Source organism: Rosa chinensis, chromosome 7 (assembly GCF_002994745.2).
Source record: "Rosa chinensis cultivar Old Blush chromosome 7, RchiOBHm-V2, whole genome shotgun sequence".
Taxonomy (NCBI): domain Eukaryota; kingdom Viridiplantae; phylum Streptophyta; class Magnoliopsida; order Rosales; family Rosaceae; genus Rosa; species Rosa chinensis.
Genome location: NC_037094.1, coordinates 12,689,585 through 12,710,262, shown reverse-complemented (window position 1 = coordinate 12,710,262; position 20,678 = coordinate 12,689,585). Strand labels below are relative to the sequence as shown.

The window sequence follows — 20,678 nt, the reverse complement described above, 5'->3', positions numbered from 1 at the left end:
TTTTCACCTCCATTTCCACAGTAGAGTCCAATGAGAATGTTGACGGGTCCGAGCAAGATTGTAATTCTCCCCACCCAATAATGAGCCAGATTCCAGTAGTACCGAACATTGGAACTACTCGACGGCCTCATGACGAATTGGCACACCTAAGAGGAAAGAAACTCATCAGTTTTAGAAGTAAATATAACCTTACATGAATAACAGAGCAAGGGTGGTAAGAATAAGAGGTCAAACCTCAAGAACACTAAGAGAAAGCACGGTGTAGCCGATGGCTCTGTGGTATAAGAAGTCGGCATCTATACGATCGTATAATGACTTCCCAACAGCCACAGCAGCAAGGCCAACAAAGAATCCCACAAACTGAACTGATGAATGAAGATAGTACCACAAAGGTTCAAGATCCCTAAGGTACCTGGCCAATGCTACTCCTAATGGAATGAATATGCCCCATCCAACTATAGCCAGAATTCCATGGCTCAGCTTCACTTTGCTGATGTCTACATAACCAAGAGTGAAAGTACCTGCATGGTGGTTGACATCATATGTTAAAAGTAATCGCGCTGAGCGCTTGAAATATCACGGACAATCCCAAATGCTTGTGTTACGAGGAAATGAGCTAACCAACAATATATATCGAGTACACACTTCCTCAGGTGCAGTATATATAACCCCATCCCAGTGTGTATCTGGCAAACCAACAAACAAGTAGGGGGCTGGGAGTAGAGGCCTCCACTAACCTTTAGAGAAATCAACTGTCATGGAGGTATTAAAGGCGTACTTTGGTAGGATGTTGTTGTCACCAGGCTTTCCTATTCCAGCAGCAAATATAAAAGGTTGACGAGTAATACCGTTTGCAAATTGAAGTTGAAATGCCAGGTAAATGGTTGTGTCTTGAAGAAGCATTGTAGGAGCAGCTTTGCCGAATTCCAGATCACCTTTATCTGGCACAAATTGATCACTCGACTGACCCTCCAAAAAGTACTTCTTTATAACGCTGGAGTTGCTGTCTTTGCCTCGCAGCCATCCCACCACAGCACTCGCACCCACCATTTTCCCATCTCGCGATACTCCAACTCCAATCCAGTTCATTTCATACATACCCGATAGTACTATTGTAACAACATCATGTTCATCTTTCCAGAACTGCATATGTCATTCAATTACACAAGAAGTTGACTAAATAAGCGGGTCCATATTTTTAAATCCTAAAGCTTATAACATGTTCAAAAATTAATAGATCGCATTCAATGTATATGAAGCTAACATTCTTCAAGGGACTAATGCGTTCTAGATGTAAAAAGAGACATTAAGTTCTCATGTCGGTTTTGAAAGCTCAAATTGAATTTAAAAAGAAGCACGGTAAGAAATTGGGGAATCAATCTATATATAGGTCGCATTGCATGCTATGATACATTACCAGACTGCTTGACAGGATATTGGAGACATTTCTAGATAGATAATCTGACTTACGGCGATACTGTAGCCGTGCCAATCAAGCGATGAACAGATGAATTTCCGGATATCCTTATAGGGTTCGTGAAGAGGAGTTGAATCTGTAGCACAAAAATGAGGCACCACAACAGTTGTATTGTTCATATCCGCTGCATTCACCATTTGGTTCTTCTTTGGCTCTAATAACAGTATCATCATCTTTATGAATACATAGAACATAGCTATGAAGTACTTGGAATAATTACCCATGATCACCACATAGATGATTATGATCAAAATAAATCTATAATCGGTGAGGTTGTCTTTTGTACATATTTACACCCAGAAAATAAGAATCCTAGCTAGGGTTTGAATTCTAACATGGATGATTCTTCTCTTCGCCAAAAAATTGGAGATGGTTCAATGTACAGTGCATAATGCTTCCCGCCATTTTTTTTTCTTTCTCCCAAGAGATGAAATTGAACGATGTCCATTGAATTTCCTCCACTTTTATGACCGCTAAGTGTGAAAATCAATTATGACCAGGTCAAGGTTTCTGCATCCTTACTTCGTTTTTAGTAGTCCCTCCCAATAATGAACAAATTTCTAACTACAATCTAGGATGATGGAAGAGCGAAAATTCTTCAGTGCACTTGATGTATTGATCTCCAAATTACATGATATTATCTTAACCATTGGTATTATCCTAAGATTAATTTTGTGACATGTTACTTACTTTGGCTGTAATTAGTAATTTTTAATATTAATAGAAAATTGTTTATTTCTTCTTAAGGTGAAAAAGAAAAAGAAAAAGAAAATGTCAAAAACTATAAACTAACAACAGTTCATGTCTGAATCTCATCGCCATTCTACCAAAAATTATTGACTTTTTTAGCCAAAATCGGATATTATTAGTTCTTATCAAAATTATCTCATTTTTAAATTATTTTTAGTTCTTTTATATATTTCTTAAATTGACGAAACTCAAAAATCATGAATCACTATTTTTCAAAGTTAAAAGTTATAAAAAAGATTTTCATTCTAGTTCGTCAATTGGAACATGTACTAATACCAGAAGAGTGAAATCATGGTTAGGAGAATTATGTCCATTATATCTTTATTTATTTATTATTATTTCAATACTGTTATTTATTTTTAAATAATGAATTCCAGAGCCACTAACTACAATACCTGTGTCTTTTCCCTTGTCCCAGCTCCTACTAACCACCTCTCATTCCTCATCTTCATCACCGCAACACATATACACAGATACCACCACCATTACGTAATTACGTTCAAACCTTACAAGCTACAAAGCTTTCTTCTCCAATCTCGGTCCCATCCCATTTCAAAGATCATGACTTTATACCTCAGCTCCCCACCATGGCTCTGTCGTACATCTCCACCCCTCCCCTCTTATAACAACACCAACGCCTTGTTCTGCAGACTAAGCTCGACTTCTGTCAACTTCCCGAAGCTCATTACAACAAAGGCGTCGTCTTTGGGCGAGAGTGAAAGTGCTAGTGGGATTGCAGAGGACTCTGTTTCTGAGCTTTTGGACGAGGACTTGTTAAGTATAGTTTCGGGTGCTAAAGATGCCCAAGAAGTACTGAAGATATTTGATGAAACGGCAGAGAGAAAAAATGGAGGTGTAGTGAGTGTTTCTGATTGTTGTGCTATTATCTCTGCTGCCCTGAAAAGGAACAACCCTGAATTGGCTCTCTCTGTTTTTTACGAAATGCGGGCCAGTTTTGATCAAGGTAGTTGTTTGCTTTGGCTCTTGATATGCTTATCATTCCTAAATAATCTAGGAGACCTGAATTAGCATTTGAAGATCGAACCCGTGTGGGGTCATTAGATAAAATATGTGTTCTGTTGGAATTTTAGTGGTGAATTTCATTTTCTAATATCATCTCTTGTGTTTAGTGAATTACTATCTTGAGGTGTTGGAAATTGTTGATCTCTTGTTTTGGGGCAGGTGTTGATGACAATGGCCGGAGGTGGAAGTGGTCCAGACCAGATGTGAGTGTCTACACATCATTAATTCTGGGTCTGGCTGCATCATTGAGAGTTTCTGATGCCCTTAAGATGATCAACAGTATATGTCGAGTCGGAGTGTCTCCAGCTGAGGAGGTAAAACTAGTTCTTATTGTTTTCCAGCATTCAACTCTACCACCAACTCTTGAACTTGTTGTCTGTAGGGAAGTGTACAATCTTCTTTTTATTTGTTCAATTTGTCTTGGCCACTTCTGATCAAATTAAGAAAAGTTTCTTGGCACATGGGAAAATCATGTAGCTGAGTTTAAGTTTTTGATGTGGCTTTCATGGATGTTTTGCAGGTTCCATTTGGAAAAGTTGTGAGGTGTCCAAGCTGTATGATAGCTGTTGCTGTTGCACAACCGCAACATGGTATTCAGGTATTCATGTCGAGAACCTCTGAATTTATTTTTCAAGGAATCTCTAAGATTGGCTTCTTTGTTCAAAGGTGTTACTCATACCACAAATGTCATGCAGATAGCATCCTGTGCAAAGTGCTCCTACCAATATGAACTTGTTTCTGGCAACATAGACAGTATTGCGTCAGAAGAAATCGGGTTGGATTACTTATTTGCTTTTGTTTTGTGCATCTGGTTGAATCTGTAGTGGCTACTGTATTTTTTAACACAACGAGAGCATTTGCAGTAACCATACATGCAATCTGAGCATAATTACAATGCTATCTGTAATCATGTCAATTTTATATCAATCACACAATCTAATTATGTGTGGTGTTGATCCTGGGATATTGACTTTTTCTAAGGATCTCCTCCTGCCGAACGCAGCATGGATATTCCAGCTTGGAAAAGGGCACTAAGATTCCTGCAGATATTGAAGCAAAAGATTCCTGCTGCTGTTCACTCCATTGTGGTATTATGTGATACCTTTGGAATGTTCAACTACCTGTAAAGATTTCTGTTTTTGAGTGTATTCTTGTGATAGTAAAACCCATCAATTCACACTTACTGCATCCTTTGGTAATCATTGTTTCTTTTGCACTCATTTTTCAGGTACAAACCCCTTCAGGTATGGCTCGTACACATAGGTTTGCCACTGAAACAGTTGATCTCCCAGCACAGGAAGGAGAAAGGGTAACCATTGCTCTTGCAGCTCCATTAAGTGTATATAGAGAGGTGGGTCCCTTAAAATTTAGTCCAAAGGCCCCTAATTTTTACCCTAGTGAGCCTATCTGCCTGACAAACCATGAGGATGGCCGCGAGTCACAACTATTAAGAGCCCCTACAAAAGATGGTAGCACGTTGCTTACTAGCCCCTCCATGCTTTTTCCAATTGTTGCTGTTTTGGCCACCGGCAATGCTGCCTCCGGAGTTATAGACCCCAGCCTCCCTCAATTCCTTTCAGTCGCTGCACTAACGTCTCTTGCTGTTGGAGTTACTCTCAAAACGTTGGTTTTGCCCCAATTGAATCGTGTAAGCAGTAATCTAGATTTATTTATTTATTTAACAGCTGGTTTTATTGAATACAAAGCCCATACAGAGAAAAAATAAATAAATAAACAAATAAAAGGAAATGAACATCATGTTATTGAGATTTCAGGTCCTTTATGACTTTAATTTGGTTTGTTCAACCTCTTCACAAGTAGTCACTTGTAGTTCTGCCACTATAAACAGAATCAAACAGTTGAATGGTTTGTGTAGATTTGTTTACTCAATCTAAGACAACTTATAATGTTTATGTATGTTCGATTCAATAAATTTCTTGATATGTTGTCTATACACTGGATTGTTTTCTCAGCTTCCTCAGAGAGTAGTGGATACAGTTGCGATCAAACAGCAGCTATTATCTCAATATGACAAGCTCCAATCTCGTATAAAGGGCCTCAAAGAAGCTGCTGAAAAAGAGGTAAGCTCCCATGCTAGTTGGGACTGTTATTTAGTAATCATTTCAAGTGAATCATTTATTTGAAGTTTTTTTGTGTAATGTCTTTAGTTAGTTAGTTCGAGTGGGTAGACTTTATGATCAGAAAAACCCACCTAGTTTCTGGAAATCTGATCAAGTACAAGTTTCTGAAGTAATCTTCTAAAAGAGTACTTTGAGAGGCTGCAGTGACAGAAACAATGCCTTTTTTTTTTTTTGTCAACAAAACAATGTCATTCAAAAAAAAATTTGTGGCCCCAGTCCCATTTGAAGTCATGCATCAGTTAACAGAATGGCTTGAATTTTTCAGTAAATATTTCTTTTGTAGGTCTGGATGTTGGCTCGGATGTGCCAGCTTGAGAACAAAATTTATGCTGTAGGAGAGCCTTCTTACCGGTGAACCCTTTAACATCTTTCTTTCTTAGTTAATAGAATTTTCACTTGAGATTAATATAGCAAGTAGCAACAAGCCCGTGAGCACAGTAGGTCTCTGTGTTTGATTCTCACTGGTCTGATACAATCTGTTGGTTATATACAGTGCTCGGAGAAGTAAAGTCAAAAGGGTTCGAGAAGGCTTGGAAAATTCTCTCAGGGGAAGAATTGAGCTGATTGATAGCTATGCGAGGGTATGGGTTTGTCCTTATGCACAAATGAACCTCTCCCCTCCCTCCACTCCACAATGCCATCAATTAATACCGTTTTATTGTCCAATATATCAGATTTCTTCGATGATCGAAATTGAGGTAGAACTGGACTCTGATGTTCTTGCTGCTGAACAAGCAAGCAATGTGGTAAGCTCAAGTTAGTTACATTGTTCTTCCCCCTTGATATGCCTTCACACAAGCTAAGAAGATGATATATATTTGCAGGAAAATATTGCAGAACAAATACAACAAACAATGGAACTAGAAAATCTTGAAGAGGTATCTCCCTTGACTTGGAACCCTTCATTGTTTTTCAACTTGAACACAAAATGACAGCTTTTAAATTCATCTAGAAAATTAAGAGAAAGAATATAATGGTCCTCTAGCTTGTGTCAGATACCTCTCCAATTATCCTCCATCATAGTTCTGAAAGTGAAAGTACTCTTTTAGAAGTAAGTGAGTAACATTGTTGGATCAACATTATTAGATGCCTCTCTTTTATTGGATATATTGGACGCTGACTTCTAGAGGGAGGTCTTGAGTCTCTCTTTTACATCACTAGATTCATTTTCTTTTTTGTCCAAGATAATCTGCTTTCAGTTAATGTATTTGTTTGTTTATCTTCTTCTTTTTTTTCTACAGAGATGGAGAATACAAGTTGAAGCAAATGATGAGGCAGAAAGACTTCTTAGTTCTGAACAGGTTTAGGATCTTTATCAGTGGTGTATCATACATTTCCAAAATATTCTTTGGCTCGAATGTTTGATCAATCAAAGGGCATGCATTAACTGTCTTACATTCTACTAAACAACGCCAAAAGATATAGGATGATCAATGAGCCCGGCCTTATATGTTAAACAGAATCGATAGTAGGCATGACTGTGCAGAAGGAAGATTGTGACTTCAGAAGGTAGCTGCTGCTTGTTCATGTTCTGATGAAGAATGTCTTGGAGAGTTGGAGTCCCTTCAGAGCTCGACTTGTATAGGCCTTTTAAAACTGACAATGGTCATAGAAAAATTTCTTATTAATCACCACATTTGTAAGTGTATCAAGCTCTTAATTTCAGAGAAAGATGTGGATATTGATTTAGATATTCATGTAACTATGACCGGCGTAATTTCATTGGAAAAAGTGGTATTACAATTTTTTGTTTTAGTTTCTCTTTATTGAAGACTTCAAGTAAATAACAAACATAGGAAAAATACAAAGCGATTGGGTTGCTTGGTGTTGTATAATTTCAAAGAGATTTTTTTCTCAATTTTGTGTGCTATAGGACTCGTTATACAATTGGCATCGGGTATCGGCGCAAGGGACTATGCAATGTCCATGATATAGATATAAGCAAGGCATACGAGTAATGAGTTGATCAACACCAAAATATGACTTAGCGAGATAGAAGATGTCGATTGGAAGCTAAGTCGGAAGGAACTAACTTCTATATTTGACAGATGACCATCACAATCAATAATATTTATATTGAAAAGGGGAAGTAGCAATAATAATTGGAGTAGCTAATAACCGAAAACTTATTTTTAGTTTTGAGTCTATAACTGCAGGGCTCTATGCATGACACAATGATACGATAAATAGGCAGATAATCCTAACTTCGCTTCCATAATCTTCGAAGTAGCATAACAGTTACTATACCTCTTACTACACCGCTGGCATATATCATAAGCAGCGGAGGAGTCCTCCGCCGTCTTGAGCCTGAGCCCTCGGATATTGAAGGGTTTGCACCTTGGCCTGAGCCTGAGCCTGAGCCCTCGAATATTGAAGGGCTTGCACTTTGGCCTTCGGATATTAAAGGTTGGCACTCTAGGACATAGGGCATTGAATATCGACAGACTGGACAGAAGTGACTCGTCTCCAGCCAACTGACAATGCAATCTCCATGATAAATATGTGAGCAAGGCAGTTGAGTAATCATCTGTTGGTGATCAAGGCCCTTCAAGCAAATAACACATGAAGGCGTCCCTGTAATAGTAGCTTCATCCAAACTATTAAGTCTCACTTTCTCCAAATCCTGAATTGCTGATTTAGTTGCAGGAAAAAGTCCGCCGCTGCATGTCCACAAAGGTCACGTCCCCAAAAGCAACCACAACAGGCAGCTTGGGGACTGCCACGTCAACAGCCTTAAATATTTCTTCAATAATAGCAGGCTGCTCTTGTTGAGGGACACCCATGTTGGAAAGATACCTAACCATCACCACTGTATACGCATCCCTTCGAGATAATAGCTTCACATCATCGAGAGGGACTAACATTCGTCTTTGGGTTATAAGGTTTGGTTCTTCATAAATAGAATCTGCATCTGGATCCGCATAAATCCAACGACGCCTCCCGGTTAAGGTACTGAAGAGGACTAATTTGATCGGAAGCCAATCCTTTCCGTCCGAAGTCGTCAAGCTGGGGAGGGTTTCTACTGTTTCTCCTTGACACACATCGATAACATACATGCTTCAACAACAACGTACTGAGAATCTGATAATATCGATGGGGAGTGGACGAGTATATATTAATATCAAGATTTCCTTGAAAAACAAATTCAACGAGGGAAATCCGAAATCGTCTTTTTATTCCTGGCCTCTGGCGATTAAAAATATTGCAGTATCGTTCGTCTTACAAGTTACAAGCCCCAAGAGGAGGGCATTTATTCTGGCTCAAAGGAGTTGCATAAAAATAAATGGGAGCTTTTATTTATACATCTAATATTAGCATATTAGCATTTGGACTTCTCTATTTTTCTTAGTGATAGTCAACTATTGTCAAATTACTAATAAGAACACAAAATAGAGGAATTTTTTTTTCACCTCCATGAATAGTACAGTACGTAGTCTTCAACTTGAAGAAAACATTTATCCTCCAACTTAAATCTTAAAATATACATCAAAACTTATGGAACATAACTTGGGGAAAAAATTGGACTAAAAACCGTAAATATTTGATTGTGAAGAATAGGGGGAGGTGGAGGAAAGTAGATGATTAATCGGTGAAATTCAAAGATTGGAGTGGCCTCTGTGGGTATTGCATAGAATTTTTCAGTTACTGATGTTGAGAATTGAAAGTTGAAGTTTTGTTTTTTGATGAACTGGGCATTGGATTTTGGTTCAAGATTGAGTTTTTTTGTAATCAAATGTTGCTGTGAACCTACAAAGAGTGTTTGATTCATTGGTTCAAACGTGTTCTTTCCCCCAAATTTGGCTGCATGGAAGTTTATGGTTATTGGCAATTGAAAATAGTGTGTGCGGTGGTATCCAGTTGGCCTTTTTTTGTTTCCAAGGGAGAACATATATGGATTTGTAGGTTGTTGCACCGCCTGGATAATTGACCAATTATTGGCAGAAACTTTTGAGGGAGAGGATAAGGATGGCTTGTTACATTTTTTCTTTTGGGGATGCAAATCTGGAGAAATCCGAGTCCCCAAGCTAGTACGCAGTGAATCCACCTATCTCATTGCTTTATATATCATATGCCCTATCATTGATGCATTGTTACCTGCTAGGCATTGATCAAAGTTTATTAGACGAAGGGCATTGTAGGAAAATGAGGGAGGTGTAGATAGCATATTAGTTATTTATAAAAGTAAGGTGGAGGTCTATTAAGTGGGGAGTTTCAAATGCTAATTTTAGAGATATGAATATAAACTCCCAAAAAAAAAAAAAATTTAAAAAAATTGCATTAGGATTAAAAGCCTAGTCTGTGCAGCCCAATCCAATAAAGTCCACCAAACAAATCCCCTCAATAACAGAAAATATATAAAGATGCACCTAAAACAAAAACAAAAAGAACCTAAAAAGAATCCCACTGGTAAGGGAAAAATTAAAATACAAAAAACCACTAAATTCCTCCATTGAATATTGCAACTATGCTGCTTCTGAAATGTACGACTTAGGATTTTATTGGATTCAAATTTGCTCACCACCAATACTTTGGTGGTGATACTACCATTCAATATAAAACTGTCATGTGTTATAAAACATAATTATAGTTAATTATGATGTTTTATTTATTTTTTGAATAAAGGGCTGGTGCAGCTGCCCTCAAGCCTTGATTAATGAAACCGTCGAATACAAGAGGGGGGGAGACATTGAGCCTAAACCCCTTATTACAATAGGCACCTATAGTACATCATGAAATAATATCATGAGTCTCTACTAAACAATTGTATTCAAATACGCACTAACTAGCAAAGAACACGCTCCAGACGGTTCTATTTGCTTCCCAGCGGGGACACAATGGAAAGATAACTCGATCTGCAACTCGAATACAGCATAGCATAATATCCATTCTCACAGCTTTCCCATCATGTTGCCACTGGAAAATACATCCAGTGACACTAAGTTTCACCCTGCCACTAAGAGGTAGCGACCATTTGACAAAGCAAGGAACTAGCCGCCTACTCAGAGCAGACAAGGCACTTTGAGTGCACACACAAGCACAAAGGCCGACTAACCCTACACAACTAACGTAGGGACTTATTACTCGCAAGAAGCGCAAACTAATTAAACAACATAAATAAATAACAACTTTAAAGTAAAAAACAGCTAGGGTAGGGCCCAAAAATTGAGCCCAACCCCAAGCCTAGGTAATAAGGAAAACACAGGCCATATGCAGGGCTCAGTCCAATTCTTGTACAGCCTCCACCAGCCACCCACAATCCTTGCCACACCACCACCTGCAATGGGGTGCCACCATCAGTTGCTCCACCACCGGCATTCCACCAATCTGATCGCTCCACTGCCAGCACACCACAACCTGCACCTCACCGATCCAGGAATCCATAACCAGATCGGATCTGCTATACCAAGCAACAGCCCAGATGGGATCCAGAAGTCCACCGGCGACCCGCGACATCTCCCTCAGCCTCCATCCCCACCAAACAAGAACCAAACCACCACCTGCCCGCAACTGCCATTCCTCCACCACCTCTGCCAGTCTAGATCGAACCCAACCGAATGAGACTCCCACAGACAGAGACAATCCGTCAGATGACAACGCCCAGAGGGCGCGCCGCCCGATGGAGAAGAGATGACTTTTCTGAAAACTTAGAGCGTGTACGAGAACTACTTGTGGCTTCAAAGCGATATTAATCATGATGTTTTATTAAACGGATTCAAATTTGGTCACCACCAATACTTTGGTGGTGATACTTATTAAACAAGCGTGGCCTGTGACCCACCATTGTATTGATATTGTACCAACTTAACCACCCAATAGGTGTTGGGTTTTAATCACAAAAGGCCTCGGTACAATTGGGTAAGAGCCACCCACTTATAAATTATATTTTATTTCCAATGTGGGATCTTTCCTCTCCAACACGCCCCCTTACGTACCCCCTCCTATGGTTTCTCTCTCTTCCATTCTCTCTCTCTCTCTCTCTAAGTAACAAAGGAGTGAGGGTAAAATGGTATTAAAAAAAATTTATAAAAAAAAAACCTTAATGAGGTATTAGGGAAAACCTCCTTAGAGTGTTTTGTGTAAGAAGGAATTAAAAAAACTTAATGGGCAAAGTGGGAAAAAAAACCCCTAAAAATGGAGTAAATGGACAAAAACCCTTGTTCTATTCATTGGCTTATATGCTTACTTATATGACTTATTGATTTTTAACAATCAACAGAATTGATTCTACATTTCCAACTTGTGCCCCCAACTTGAGTAGGTAGTTAAAAATTTGCACATTATGTTAATTTGTTGAAATACTTACTCTCTAGCACTGTTGCTCTTATCTGAAATAATCATACACAAAAAAAAAAAAGAAAAAAAAAAAACTTATGACCTATTCCAATTTTATTGGGAAACAAAGTCGGCAAGCTTTTATAAGGTTCCACCTTCAAGTAATAAAAGAAGTTGGGGTGAAGGAGGTAAGTTCTATGTTCTCATATAGTTGGATCTTGATCTATCATCTTATTGATTTCATCCGCATCAATTTTTTGAATCAATCGATCAATGATTGTCATGGATAAAACTCAGACCAGCATGACCATTACATACTCCTTCGCTACCCTTTACAGATAGGTAAAGGTGTGAATTTCACAAAGTACATAGGGCTAGACCATTCATTAAACATCCATTACTCACTTATTCAAGTAAGCCTATCAACTATGATATACTAGGACATAGTATAGGCTAATGCAAAATAAAATTACACTTTTTCCTTGCCCTTCAAGCTAGGGCTTGGAGGTTTTCTAGAGTACAGGACACTGAAAGCATCTTCTGCTAGCACCTTTTTGACTTTGGTGGGTTCTTGTTCTTCGATCCAAGAGGCCCACCTCCCTTCTTCTTCTTGTGCTCCACCATGGTGGTTTCTTTTGGGACGGTAGCTAGAGGCATCATAATCTCTTTTGGTACCAACATTCCTCCAGGGGTTTCAACTAAACCCAAGGTTCTAAAAAACGCTAGGCGCTAGTCGGGCGGTGACCCAGGGACTAGCGCCTAGGGGCCTAGGTGGTTTTTATTTTTTTTTATTTTTTTAATTATTTTATGACATATACTTAATAAATAATAATTTTTAATCACCTAATATAGTAATATGCATGAATTATCTCATGCTTTCTCATATTAATTAATAATGAAACTTAAAAAAAGTGGGCAATTAATAATTTAATATGAAGCTGTAGCTAGCTGTCAACCATTACATCACTTCTTAAAAAAAAAAAAGAATAAAAACAAACCACCCCCAACTCACACGTCTCATCTTCTTTATCTCTCTTCTAGTCTTCTTTCTCATCTCCAGCATCTCTCTTTATCTCTTGGTTCTGCTTCATCATCCCAGAAGCCACATCTCACCTCTTCTTCACCCACTTCTCAAAATCCAAACCCCCAACAAAGCTAAACCCATATTCATCTCCACGCTCTTCTCCTCCCCCAAATCCTCTCTCTCAATCTTAGAACCCATCCCATCTCGCCTCTCAAAGAGCGATACCCAACTCAAAATCCCAGTCAAGAAGCTCTTCGTGCCGCCACAGATGCAATTTGATCGCAAATCGAATTGTCAAGTTTGGTTGATTTGGTTCATGATTGAATTTGTTAGGATTTGAATTTGATATCTTTGTTATGATGGATTTGTCAATCAATGGAATTAAACTGTTGGGGTAGGTTTGTTTTTGAATCATGGTCATCGATTTCGGATTCGAGTTTCATGATGGAGAACGAAGCGAGTTGCTTACAGAGTTACAGCATACACCAGAGGAGGAAAATTCCAGAATCCAGCGAGGAAAAAAAAAATCCAGAATCTAGCGCCTAGCGCCCAGCCCCAGCGCCTAGACCGCCTAACCTCCGCCTAGACCTTCTAGGCGGTCGCCGAGAAACCAAACGCCCAACTCAATCGACTAGCCCGAAATCAGATCAGACACCCTACCCCTAGCGCCTAGACGCCGCCTAGCCTGTTTTTTATAACCTTGGCTAAACCCAATGATTTGGCAGTGAATTTTGTATGAAACTCCGGTACTTTGATCTTTTTGGTGATCGTATCCTACAGCTTACTATCCTGTTGTGCTTCGAAGAAAAGTTTTAACTTTTTTTGGGGACGAGAACTGTGAGGCTGGGCGTTCCCTCTTAGTACTATGCACTTCTTTCTTTGGCACAAGCGCTAGCTTCTCATTGTCCTTGCTTGAGCCTTCAGTACTGTGGCTCGAATGTTCCACAGTAGGTTTGAGGAGGACAGGCCGTAGATTTTTACCTCCATTACCAAACAAGTTTCTAGCCACAGATGGCAACACTGGGGTCTGGAGGCCCTGAGACTTGAAAGTTCCATTAGTGAAATAGGGTTCTTTGAAACCAATAAAGGATCTTACTAGTTCGGCACCGGTGGTCAACTTGGTTTTCTTGGGAGTTTGTGGTTGTTCATTTCCAGCAGCAGGGCACGGTTGTTATCATGGAAAATGAGGTAGCAGCCTTGCATCGTCAAATCAAGTTCTCGACGAAGAAAGAGATTTCTTCAATTACCCCCAGAGCAAGCTTTAAGGTTTGTTAGAGACAAGGGCTTCAGGATATCATGCTTGACATGAACCCTAATCAGACCCCAATTATCAAACAGCTTTTGATTAAGCTCGAGGAACTTACCTGCTATAGAAGCAACATTCATGATTGTTTCTTTCACCTTTAGGGTTGGTAGGATATTTGTGATCCTCACCCAGAAGAAGAGCGCATGCATAGGGACAGTATGAGGCCCAGACAGGTCTTCATATTCTTAAAGGATCACTGGAGCTTTGTTAAAATACAAGGGGCCGCCTTTGATTACCTTGTTACTATCTTCTGAAGTTCGGGAAAAAAAAAAAAAAAAAAACATTGCGCTGTTGTGGTTATTCAAGAACCTTAAGTATACTTGTCCAGAACCCAAATCCTTTTGAAATGCCGCTGCAGGTCTGCAGCACCATAAGGCTTGGCGGTCAGAGGGCGAGCAAGCAAGTATACTTACTAGCCACGCCCGATTCCGGCTCCATTCATGTGCGACATGTCGACCACTGCATTGCCGGCAAGGGCCAGCAAGGCAACAAAACTAGCATTGACATCATCGATTGACATTGGCTGGTGAGGAACGATCGAGTAGTGATGGTTCGTTAGGGTTTCAAGATTTGGGAGGCTGCAGCAGTTGCTTAGGGTTTTTTTTTTTTTTTTCGTTGTAAATTTTTTTTTTATATTTCATCTGCATCAGTTCCTTAAAGACTAATACATTACATAGACTCATTTTTCAATCATATATCTATATTTTAATTATTTAGTTATATGTCATCAATAACTACATCACTAGTACTAATTTTTGCCAAATCAATAATCATTAATGTTTTATACGCGTTTTGTTGACGTGTCATATTTATAGCCTTTAAATTTTTAATTGACAACTTAAATTAGAAATGAAAGATAACCAAAGACACAAATTCGCAAAGGTGAGAATTTGAATCCATGTCGAACACACACATATCTACAATTTGTATGCACACTAAAGTCATTCTCCCTTAATTCTGGCATGATATCAATCCAATAAAAAGAAGAGTAATTATTCTGAAAAAGAAAAAAGAAAAAAAGAAGAAGAAAGAAGGAATAAAATAACCGTTTTCACAAAAGCAAAATTTTAAGGGCAATTCAGTAACTACATAAACCCCTAGTTTGTCAAATATATATTGGGCTCTGATAACTCAAAGATTTTCTCTCATCTGAGTCCAAAAGATTGTCCTCTTTTCCCCATCAGAAGGGATAAATATCACTTTGGTCATCGAACTATAGGTTGCTTGACACTTTGGTTATCCAACTTTTAAAAACTTCATTTTGGTCATCGAACTATATCACCGTATATCACTTTAGTCATTCCGTAAGTTTTCTCCATTTTCTCTATTAACTCTAGGGGTATTTTGGAGATGAAATGTTTTACCCGCCATTTTTATAACTCAATCCAATTTTCCCCGCCTAAACATAAAACTTCATCCAATTTTGCCAACTTTTCCCTCCTTTTATTCATGCATTCATCATCAGTAATCAAAGCATACAATAGAGAAAAATAATCGAGTCAGAGAATGATTCAAAGTGAGGGAACATAAGAGGAAGAAAAATATTGATTTAATAAATTGAGGAATTATAAAAGGTGGGAAAAGTTGGCAAAATTGGATGAAGTTTTATGTTTAGACTGGAAAAGTTGGATTAAGTTATAAAAATAGCGAGTATACCTTTAAATCTCCAAAATACCATTGGAGTTAACAGAGAAAACAGATGGAATGACCAAAGTGATATGCGATGATATAGTTCGATGACCAAAATGAAGTTTTTAAAAGTTGGATGACCAAAGTGTCGAGTGAGTCATAGTTCGATGACTAAAGTGATATTTTTGCCCCATCAGAAATATAGATCTCTACAATCTACAATCGGATTTTTTTTTTTTCCGATTCTGATGAGCCCCCTCGTCCCTTGATGAAGTTGTTCTATCATTTTGCTATTTAGATTCCTAGGACATTTAGAGACAAATCTTATTGCTGTGAAGAGGGGTTCTCACAAAGAAAAAGGGACGATGGGGCGAAGTTGTTGTGGGCCGGGTTGGTTCAGTAACCCGATCTGACATAATACTGTGCGGGTCATATTTGTAAGCGGGTATCGCTTAGGGTATAAATAGTAATCTGAAGCTCCCTCCCGCTACTGATAGATTCAAATTGAGGATTCTTGTTTCCACAGCGACCGCTCCAGCCTCCAGGTATGCCCTCTCGTTCTATGTTCTGCTAGGGTGTATAAGTTCAAATCGATTAGAGTGGATCAAAATCGGCGAAATAGTTATACGCGCAACTACTACGTTTAATTCAGGCTCCTTCTTTGTTCGTGGACCTTGATTGCTTGTTAGATTTGTGCGGATCTTGATTGCGTAGGATGTCGAAGAAGATAACTCTTTTACAAATTTCTTCTTAGAACTTCGTTTCTTCTTCTTAAATTAGTGCGTGTGATTCTGTTGTGCAGGGACTGCAGCTTCTTTTGAATGAAGAGAATGAGGTGTGTGACGATTGGCCCTACATGGTAAGTATAGGTCTGCTCCATTATGGTTACATCAATGGGCAGCAAGGGCACGGGCTCACGGCTACTTGAAACATCTGCAATATTTCGTTTATTATAGCCGGCTGTTCAGCTTCTGGGACACAAATGCTCGAAAGAGTCGCACCCAGGTCTCTTGTAATCCCCGTCCTATGGGACGGTTGCACAGAGAGCGAACACATATTCTAATTCTTTTTAGAAGCCGCCTGCTTCCGATTATCTTCCACATGTTGAATCGGATATAACCCAACTCTTTTGACATCAACTTGGGATCCGGGGTTTCCCTCTGCTACATTGCTATGAAAAATTAAAAATCATGTAACTCGATGTACACTTTTGGAACAACCAGTTTAGGGGGAGGCTAATATTTGATATTGAAGAATTTCTAGACGAATAAGTAGTTCAAATATAATAGAAAATCTATGCCAAAAAAATAATAATATATATATATATATATATATAATAGAAAATCTCACCCAAATTAAATAAGCCCGCCGATCGATTTTCTTATTTTGCAGATTTCTAAACACAGACAACTAATGACACATAATACAGTAGTAGATCAGTTCCGTACACTCAATAACCTAGCTCGAGATCCAGTTAAATTAGTCTACAAATGCATGGAGCTAGTGTGATTTCAATATCGAACTGCAATACTTAATATATCAGTATATTAATAAACTTTAGACAAACCCGTATTGCAAAACTAATTACTAGCAGCTAACAGCCCGTAGCAACCAGAACCTACATATTTAGCCAGCTCCACAACCCTTGGCTCGTTCCACAATTGGCATCAGGTGTCAGCAAAAGGGACATAAGTGATTTATCTCCAACCACCGGACTACGCAATTTCCATGATAAAGATGTAAGCATGGCATACGAGTAATGAGTTTATCAACACCAATATATGACTGGCTAGTTAGAAAATGTTGATTGGCAATCGTAGACTTAGAAGCATTGGACTTAACAAGCAAGCGAAGTGAACAACACTACCAAAGTACCAAACCAAGTGAGAGCCTCAAAGCTTCCGCTAAAAGCAGGGATTACAGAAGCAATAGTTGAATTGATCTATCCCGCCGAGTATCTAACAGAAATTTTCACTGTTACTCCAGATCAAAGTATGTTAAAATGACTTTTAGTGATACAACTAGCAAAACAAGCACTGAAGGTCTACATGTTTTAAATTTCTCATCCACTCTGAAATTTATATTCTGGTTATATACAGTACTCAAAGTAGAGTCAAAAGAAGGCTTGGAAGATTCTATCAGGGGAAGAACTGAGCTGATTGATAGCTTATTAACCTGTCCTCTACACCAAATAAGATGACATGAGATTCCAACTAAGTTTCATGTGGGTTGGCATCGATGCCACAAACCGAAGGATATCTGGCTTCAAACTGTCTACAGGGTGCCAGTTGTCTGACTTCTGATCCAATAAAACAAGGAACTTAGCAATATTGGGGAGTACGAGCTCTCTACAGTGTAGATGCAAAAGAGGGACTTTTGATAGAACACTTCCCTTCTGTACATCCAGACCTGCTGGCCTCCGCAACTTGTATTGTAGCCCAGTTGCCGGCTCAATATCGACTTGAGGCATTTGTTTCCATCTCCGGTGAACAAACCACCCATACTTATAGTCACCCACAATTGGCGTGCCTAAAGCTTCAGCACAATGAACACGGAGCTGTACAAATACAAAGAATTGAACATCATAGACGGCCTTAAATCCAGTATCCACCAATTCTCATTTTCCGGAAGTGTCGTTAAGGAATTTGTACCTGATGCTTTCGGCTAGTGAGTGGTTGCAATTCAATCCATGAGCATCCATTTATCGTAGGACCAAGCACCCGATATTGAGTTAGAGCCGGTTGGGAAGCTTCTAATCCTGACTGATGAGCCAAGATGACCCTCTCTGTCTTCCCATCGTCAAGAAGCACCTGCAATCAATGATGAAATAAATACAATCACATTATTACTTCACAACAGAAATCTGAAACTTGACTTTAGAGATAGAGAACCTTCATGAGAGGAGCACAAATTAAGCCTTCCTTTTCCTTGGGCGACCCTATAACTAATGCCCAGTACCTCTGACATTTTGTTCTACATGCATCATTCCAAGCCTAGAATTATCCAAATCATGTCAGTCTTGAGAATAAAATCTTAACAGTTTTACATATTTCATATTACAAGTTGTTGCCTGGTGCTAAATGAGTGATTAGAAACATGAAGTATGATACCCTGCATGATGATTTCCCAATGTTGATGTCAGCGTATAACGAATGCAGAAGAGATACACTGTCTTTTGTTCTTCCCATTAAAAGGAGGCCACTGCTCTCTCTGTCAAGCCGATGAACCTGATAATATATGCATATATAAACAGACATTCTTAAATTATGCAATTAGAAACTAAGTGTATTGAAGAATCAACTAAGTTCAAAAGAAAACCAAAGAGTTGAAGACTGCTGATGTGAACAGTCTATGATACAGAAAAGCTAGTAACTAGGATACGAAGCCACATGTTCTCAATATCCCCGAGAACTTTATTTGATGGGAATCATATAGAATTGAAATCTTACCAATTTAGGACCTTCATCATAATCATAAGATAATGCTGCTGCTGCCAATGCATCCATGCTGTTATGGACTGGCACATTACCCTAACCAAATCATTATACATGTACATTAAATCAAACCGTAACACAGTATGCTGATACAATGAAACGGTATGAGACACTACAAAGACTGGCACAGTATAGATTCTAACCTTGACTGGCAATTTTGGGGGCTTGTTCAGCACTATTATAGCAGAGTCCTTACATAAAACCAAAATACAATAATCAGAAATGTAAACACACTGATGAAAACGGGCAAGTGAAGCTACATAAAAATAACTCAACACAAATCACCAATGAGTATCAGAATTCAAAATTGAAAGCATTCACACAAACAAAGACCATGTTAAGAGAGTGCAGGAATTAGACCTTGTACTTGACAAGCCTTTGCAAGTAGTCAATCTCATCCGCATTTGGGTACAATGTCTCACTCGGTATGCAGTCGAATCTCCTTGAAACTTTACTCTCTGCAATCGATACGGGTACATATACTCTTGCACCCTCCTCCATTACCTCACTAGGCCTAATCTATTTCAAATACAATAATCACAACATATAAAAATGGAAACGCTTTCTTGCAACACAATCAACTTGACTAAACGAGCAAGTATGATTACCTTTCTCATACGTTTCACTTGCCCTTCCTTCCCAATTGAATCCGGGCATTCCATCTGAACCTATAATTAAATTGAACAAATTAAAAAGGTATACTGTTTGAGAAATAAAAATCACAACTTTAGGGATGAGAGTTCATCAAGTTTTACTCACAAGGCCTTTGTTGAAATGGGACCGAATGGCGGTGTCGTCAATCTCATGGAAGTAATACTTGAGCCAACTGACGGCGGTGACGTGTGAGGGTCGTGAAACGGCGCCGTCTTGGTATGACTTCTTCTTCCCCGGCAAATGTCGACCGCCGGGGAAAGGCGGCAAGGAGAGGAGCTGCCTGGGCTTCGGGCCTTCTTTCGGTGGGCCCAGTTTGGCGACGTGGTTCGACACTCGGATGAGCGGCGGCGGTCCGGCGGTCTGCGGCGGTGGAGGAGACAAGGTAGAGTATTGGCGAGTACAGAGTGACACGTGGCAGTAGGTTACGATTCTTCTCCGCATCGTTTTACATGTTGGGATTGCGGGAGTGATTGACGGACTGACGGCGACGGTGGAGATGGAGATGGGGATGGGGATGGAGATGGCGCGAGATTACAGAGGAGAACAATGAAAGCTAAATTAGATAAATAGTCCCTTTGTTTGGTCTCAATTTCCTTAAGGTCCCCGTAGTTTTGATTTTCTATCACCTCGCCCCATGTACAAGTTGTCTTACATGTTTCAATTAAGTGGAGATTTGTAGTCACTCTAAATTAAGCATTGAAATGATTTTGACATTTGAGTCGAGTTTTGTTTGATAGGGAATGGTTGTCTTAGCTCGTTTACATCGGTGAAATTATATTATAGATGCATTTAAATTTTCAAGTTAGAAAGATCCTTCCACTTAATATGGGTGGATAGGAAATCTCAACGTCTTTCAATTAGGGAAAAAAAAAATTTAACGATGTTCTCTTTATGCTAATTTTCATAT

General features: G+C 39.1%; 3 protein-coding genes across 5 annotated transcripts; 1 reads left to right on the top strand and 2 right to left on the bottom strand.

Annotated features, from left to right (window-relative positions):
• Positions 1 to 732: 732 nt before the first annotated feature.
• On the bottom strand, positions 733 to 1,701 carry LOC112177423 (cytochrome b561 and DOMON domain-containing protein At3g61750). Its single transcript, XM_040511332.1, has 2 exons — positions 1,471 to 1,701; positions 733 to 1,143 (listed from the first exon to the last, which is right to left on the bottom strand). Exons 1-2 carry the CDS (start codon positions 1,699 to 1,701, stop codon positions 733 to 735), a joined length of 642 nt encoding a protein of 213 aa, XP_040367266.1.
• A 937-nt stretch (positions 1,702 to 2,638) lies between these two features.
• On the top strand, positions 2,639 to 7,146 carry LOC112180796. Of its 2 annotated transcripts, XM_040512060.1 has the most exons (13): positions 2,639 to 3,191; positions 3,410 to 3,564; positions 3,771 to 3,848; positions 3,946 to 4,025; positions 4,254 to 4,338; positions 4,479 to 4,898; positions 5,224 to 5,331; positions 5,675 to 5,742; positions 5,885 to 5,972; positions 6,066 to 6,137; positions 6,216 to 6,269; positions 6,633 to 6,692; positions 6,852 to 7,146. In XM_040512060.1, the coding sequence occupies exons 1-13, from the start codon at positions 2,789 to 2,791 to the stop codon at positions 6,858 to 6,860; spliced, it is 1,680 nt and encodes a 559-aa protein (XP_040367994.1). In that variant the 5' UTR covers positions 2,639 to 2,788; the 3' UTR covers positions 6,861 to 7,146. The 2 variants fall into 2 exon arrangements, with proteins under 2 accessions (XP_040367994.1, XP_040367995.1); XM_040512061.1 differs by lacking the exons at positions 3,946 to 4,025; positions 4,254 to 4,338 and having other exon boundaries at positions 2,640 to 3,191.
• A 10,514-nt stretch (positions 7,147 to 17,660) lies between these two features.
• LOC112177217 (RNA pseudouridine synthase 3, mitochondrial) lies at positions 17,661 to 20,307 on the bottom strand. 2 transcript variants are annotated; one of them, XM_024315483.2, is made up of 9 exons: positions 19,877 to 20,307; positions 19,726 to 19,785; positions 19,478 to 19,636; positions 19,261 to 19,308; positions 19,073 to 19,153; positions 18,734 to 18,850; positions 18,515 to 18,616; positions 18,275 to 18,433; positions 17,661 to 18,180 (listed from the first exon to the last, which is right to left on the bottom strand). In XM_024315483.2, exons 1-9 carry the CDS (start codon positions 20,210 to 20,212, stop codon positions 17,806 to 17,808), a joined length of 1,437 nt encoding a protein of 478 aa, XP_024171251.1. In that variant the 5' UTR covers positions 20,213 to 20,307; the 3' UTR covers positions 17,661 to 17,805. The 2 variants fall into 2 exon arrangements, with proteins under 2 accessions (XP_024171251.1, XP_040367063.1); XM_040511129.1 differs by lacking the exon at positions 18,515 to 18,616.
• Between the last annotated feature and the right edge of the window lie 371 nt (positions 20,308 to 20,678).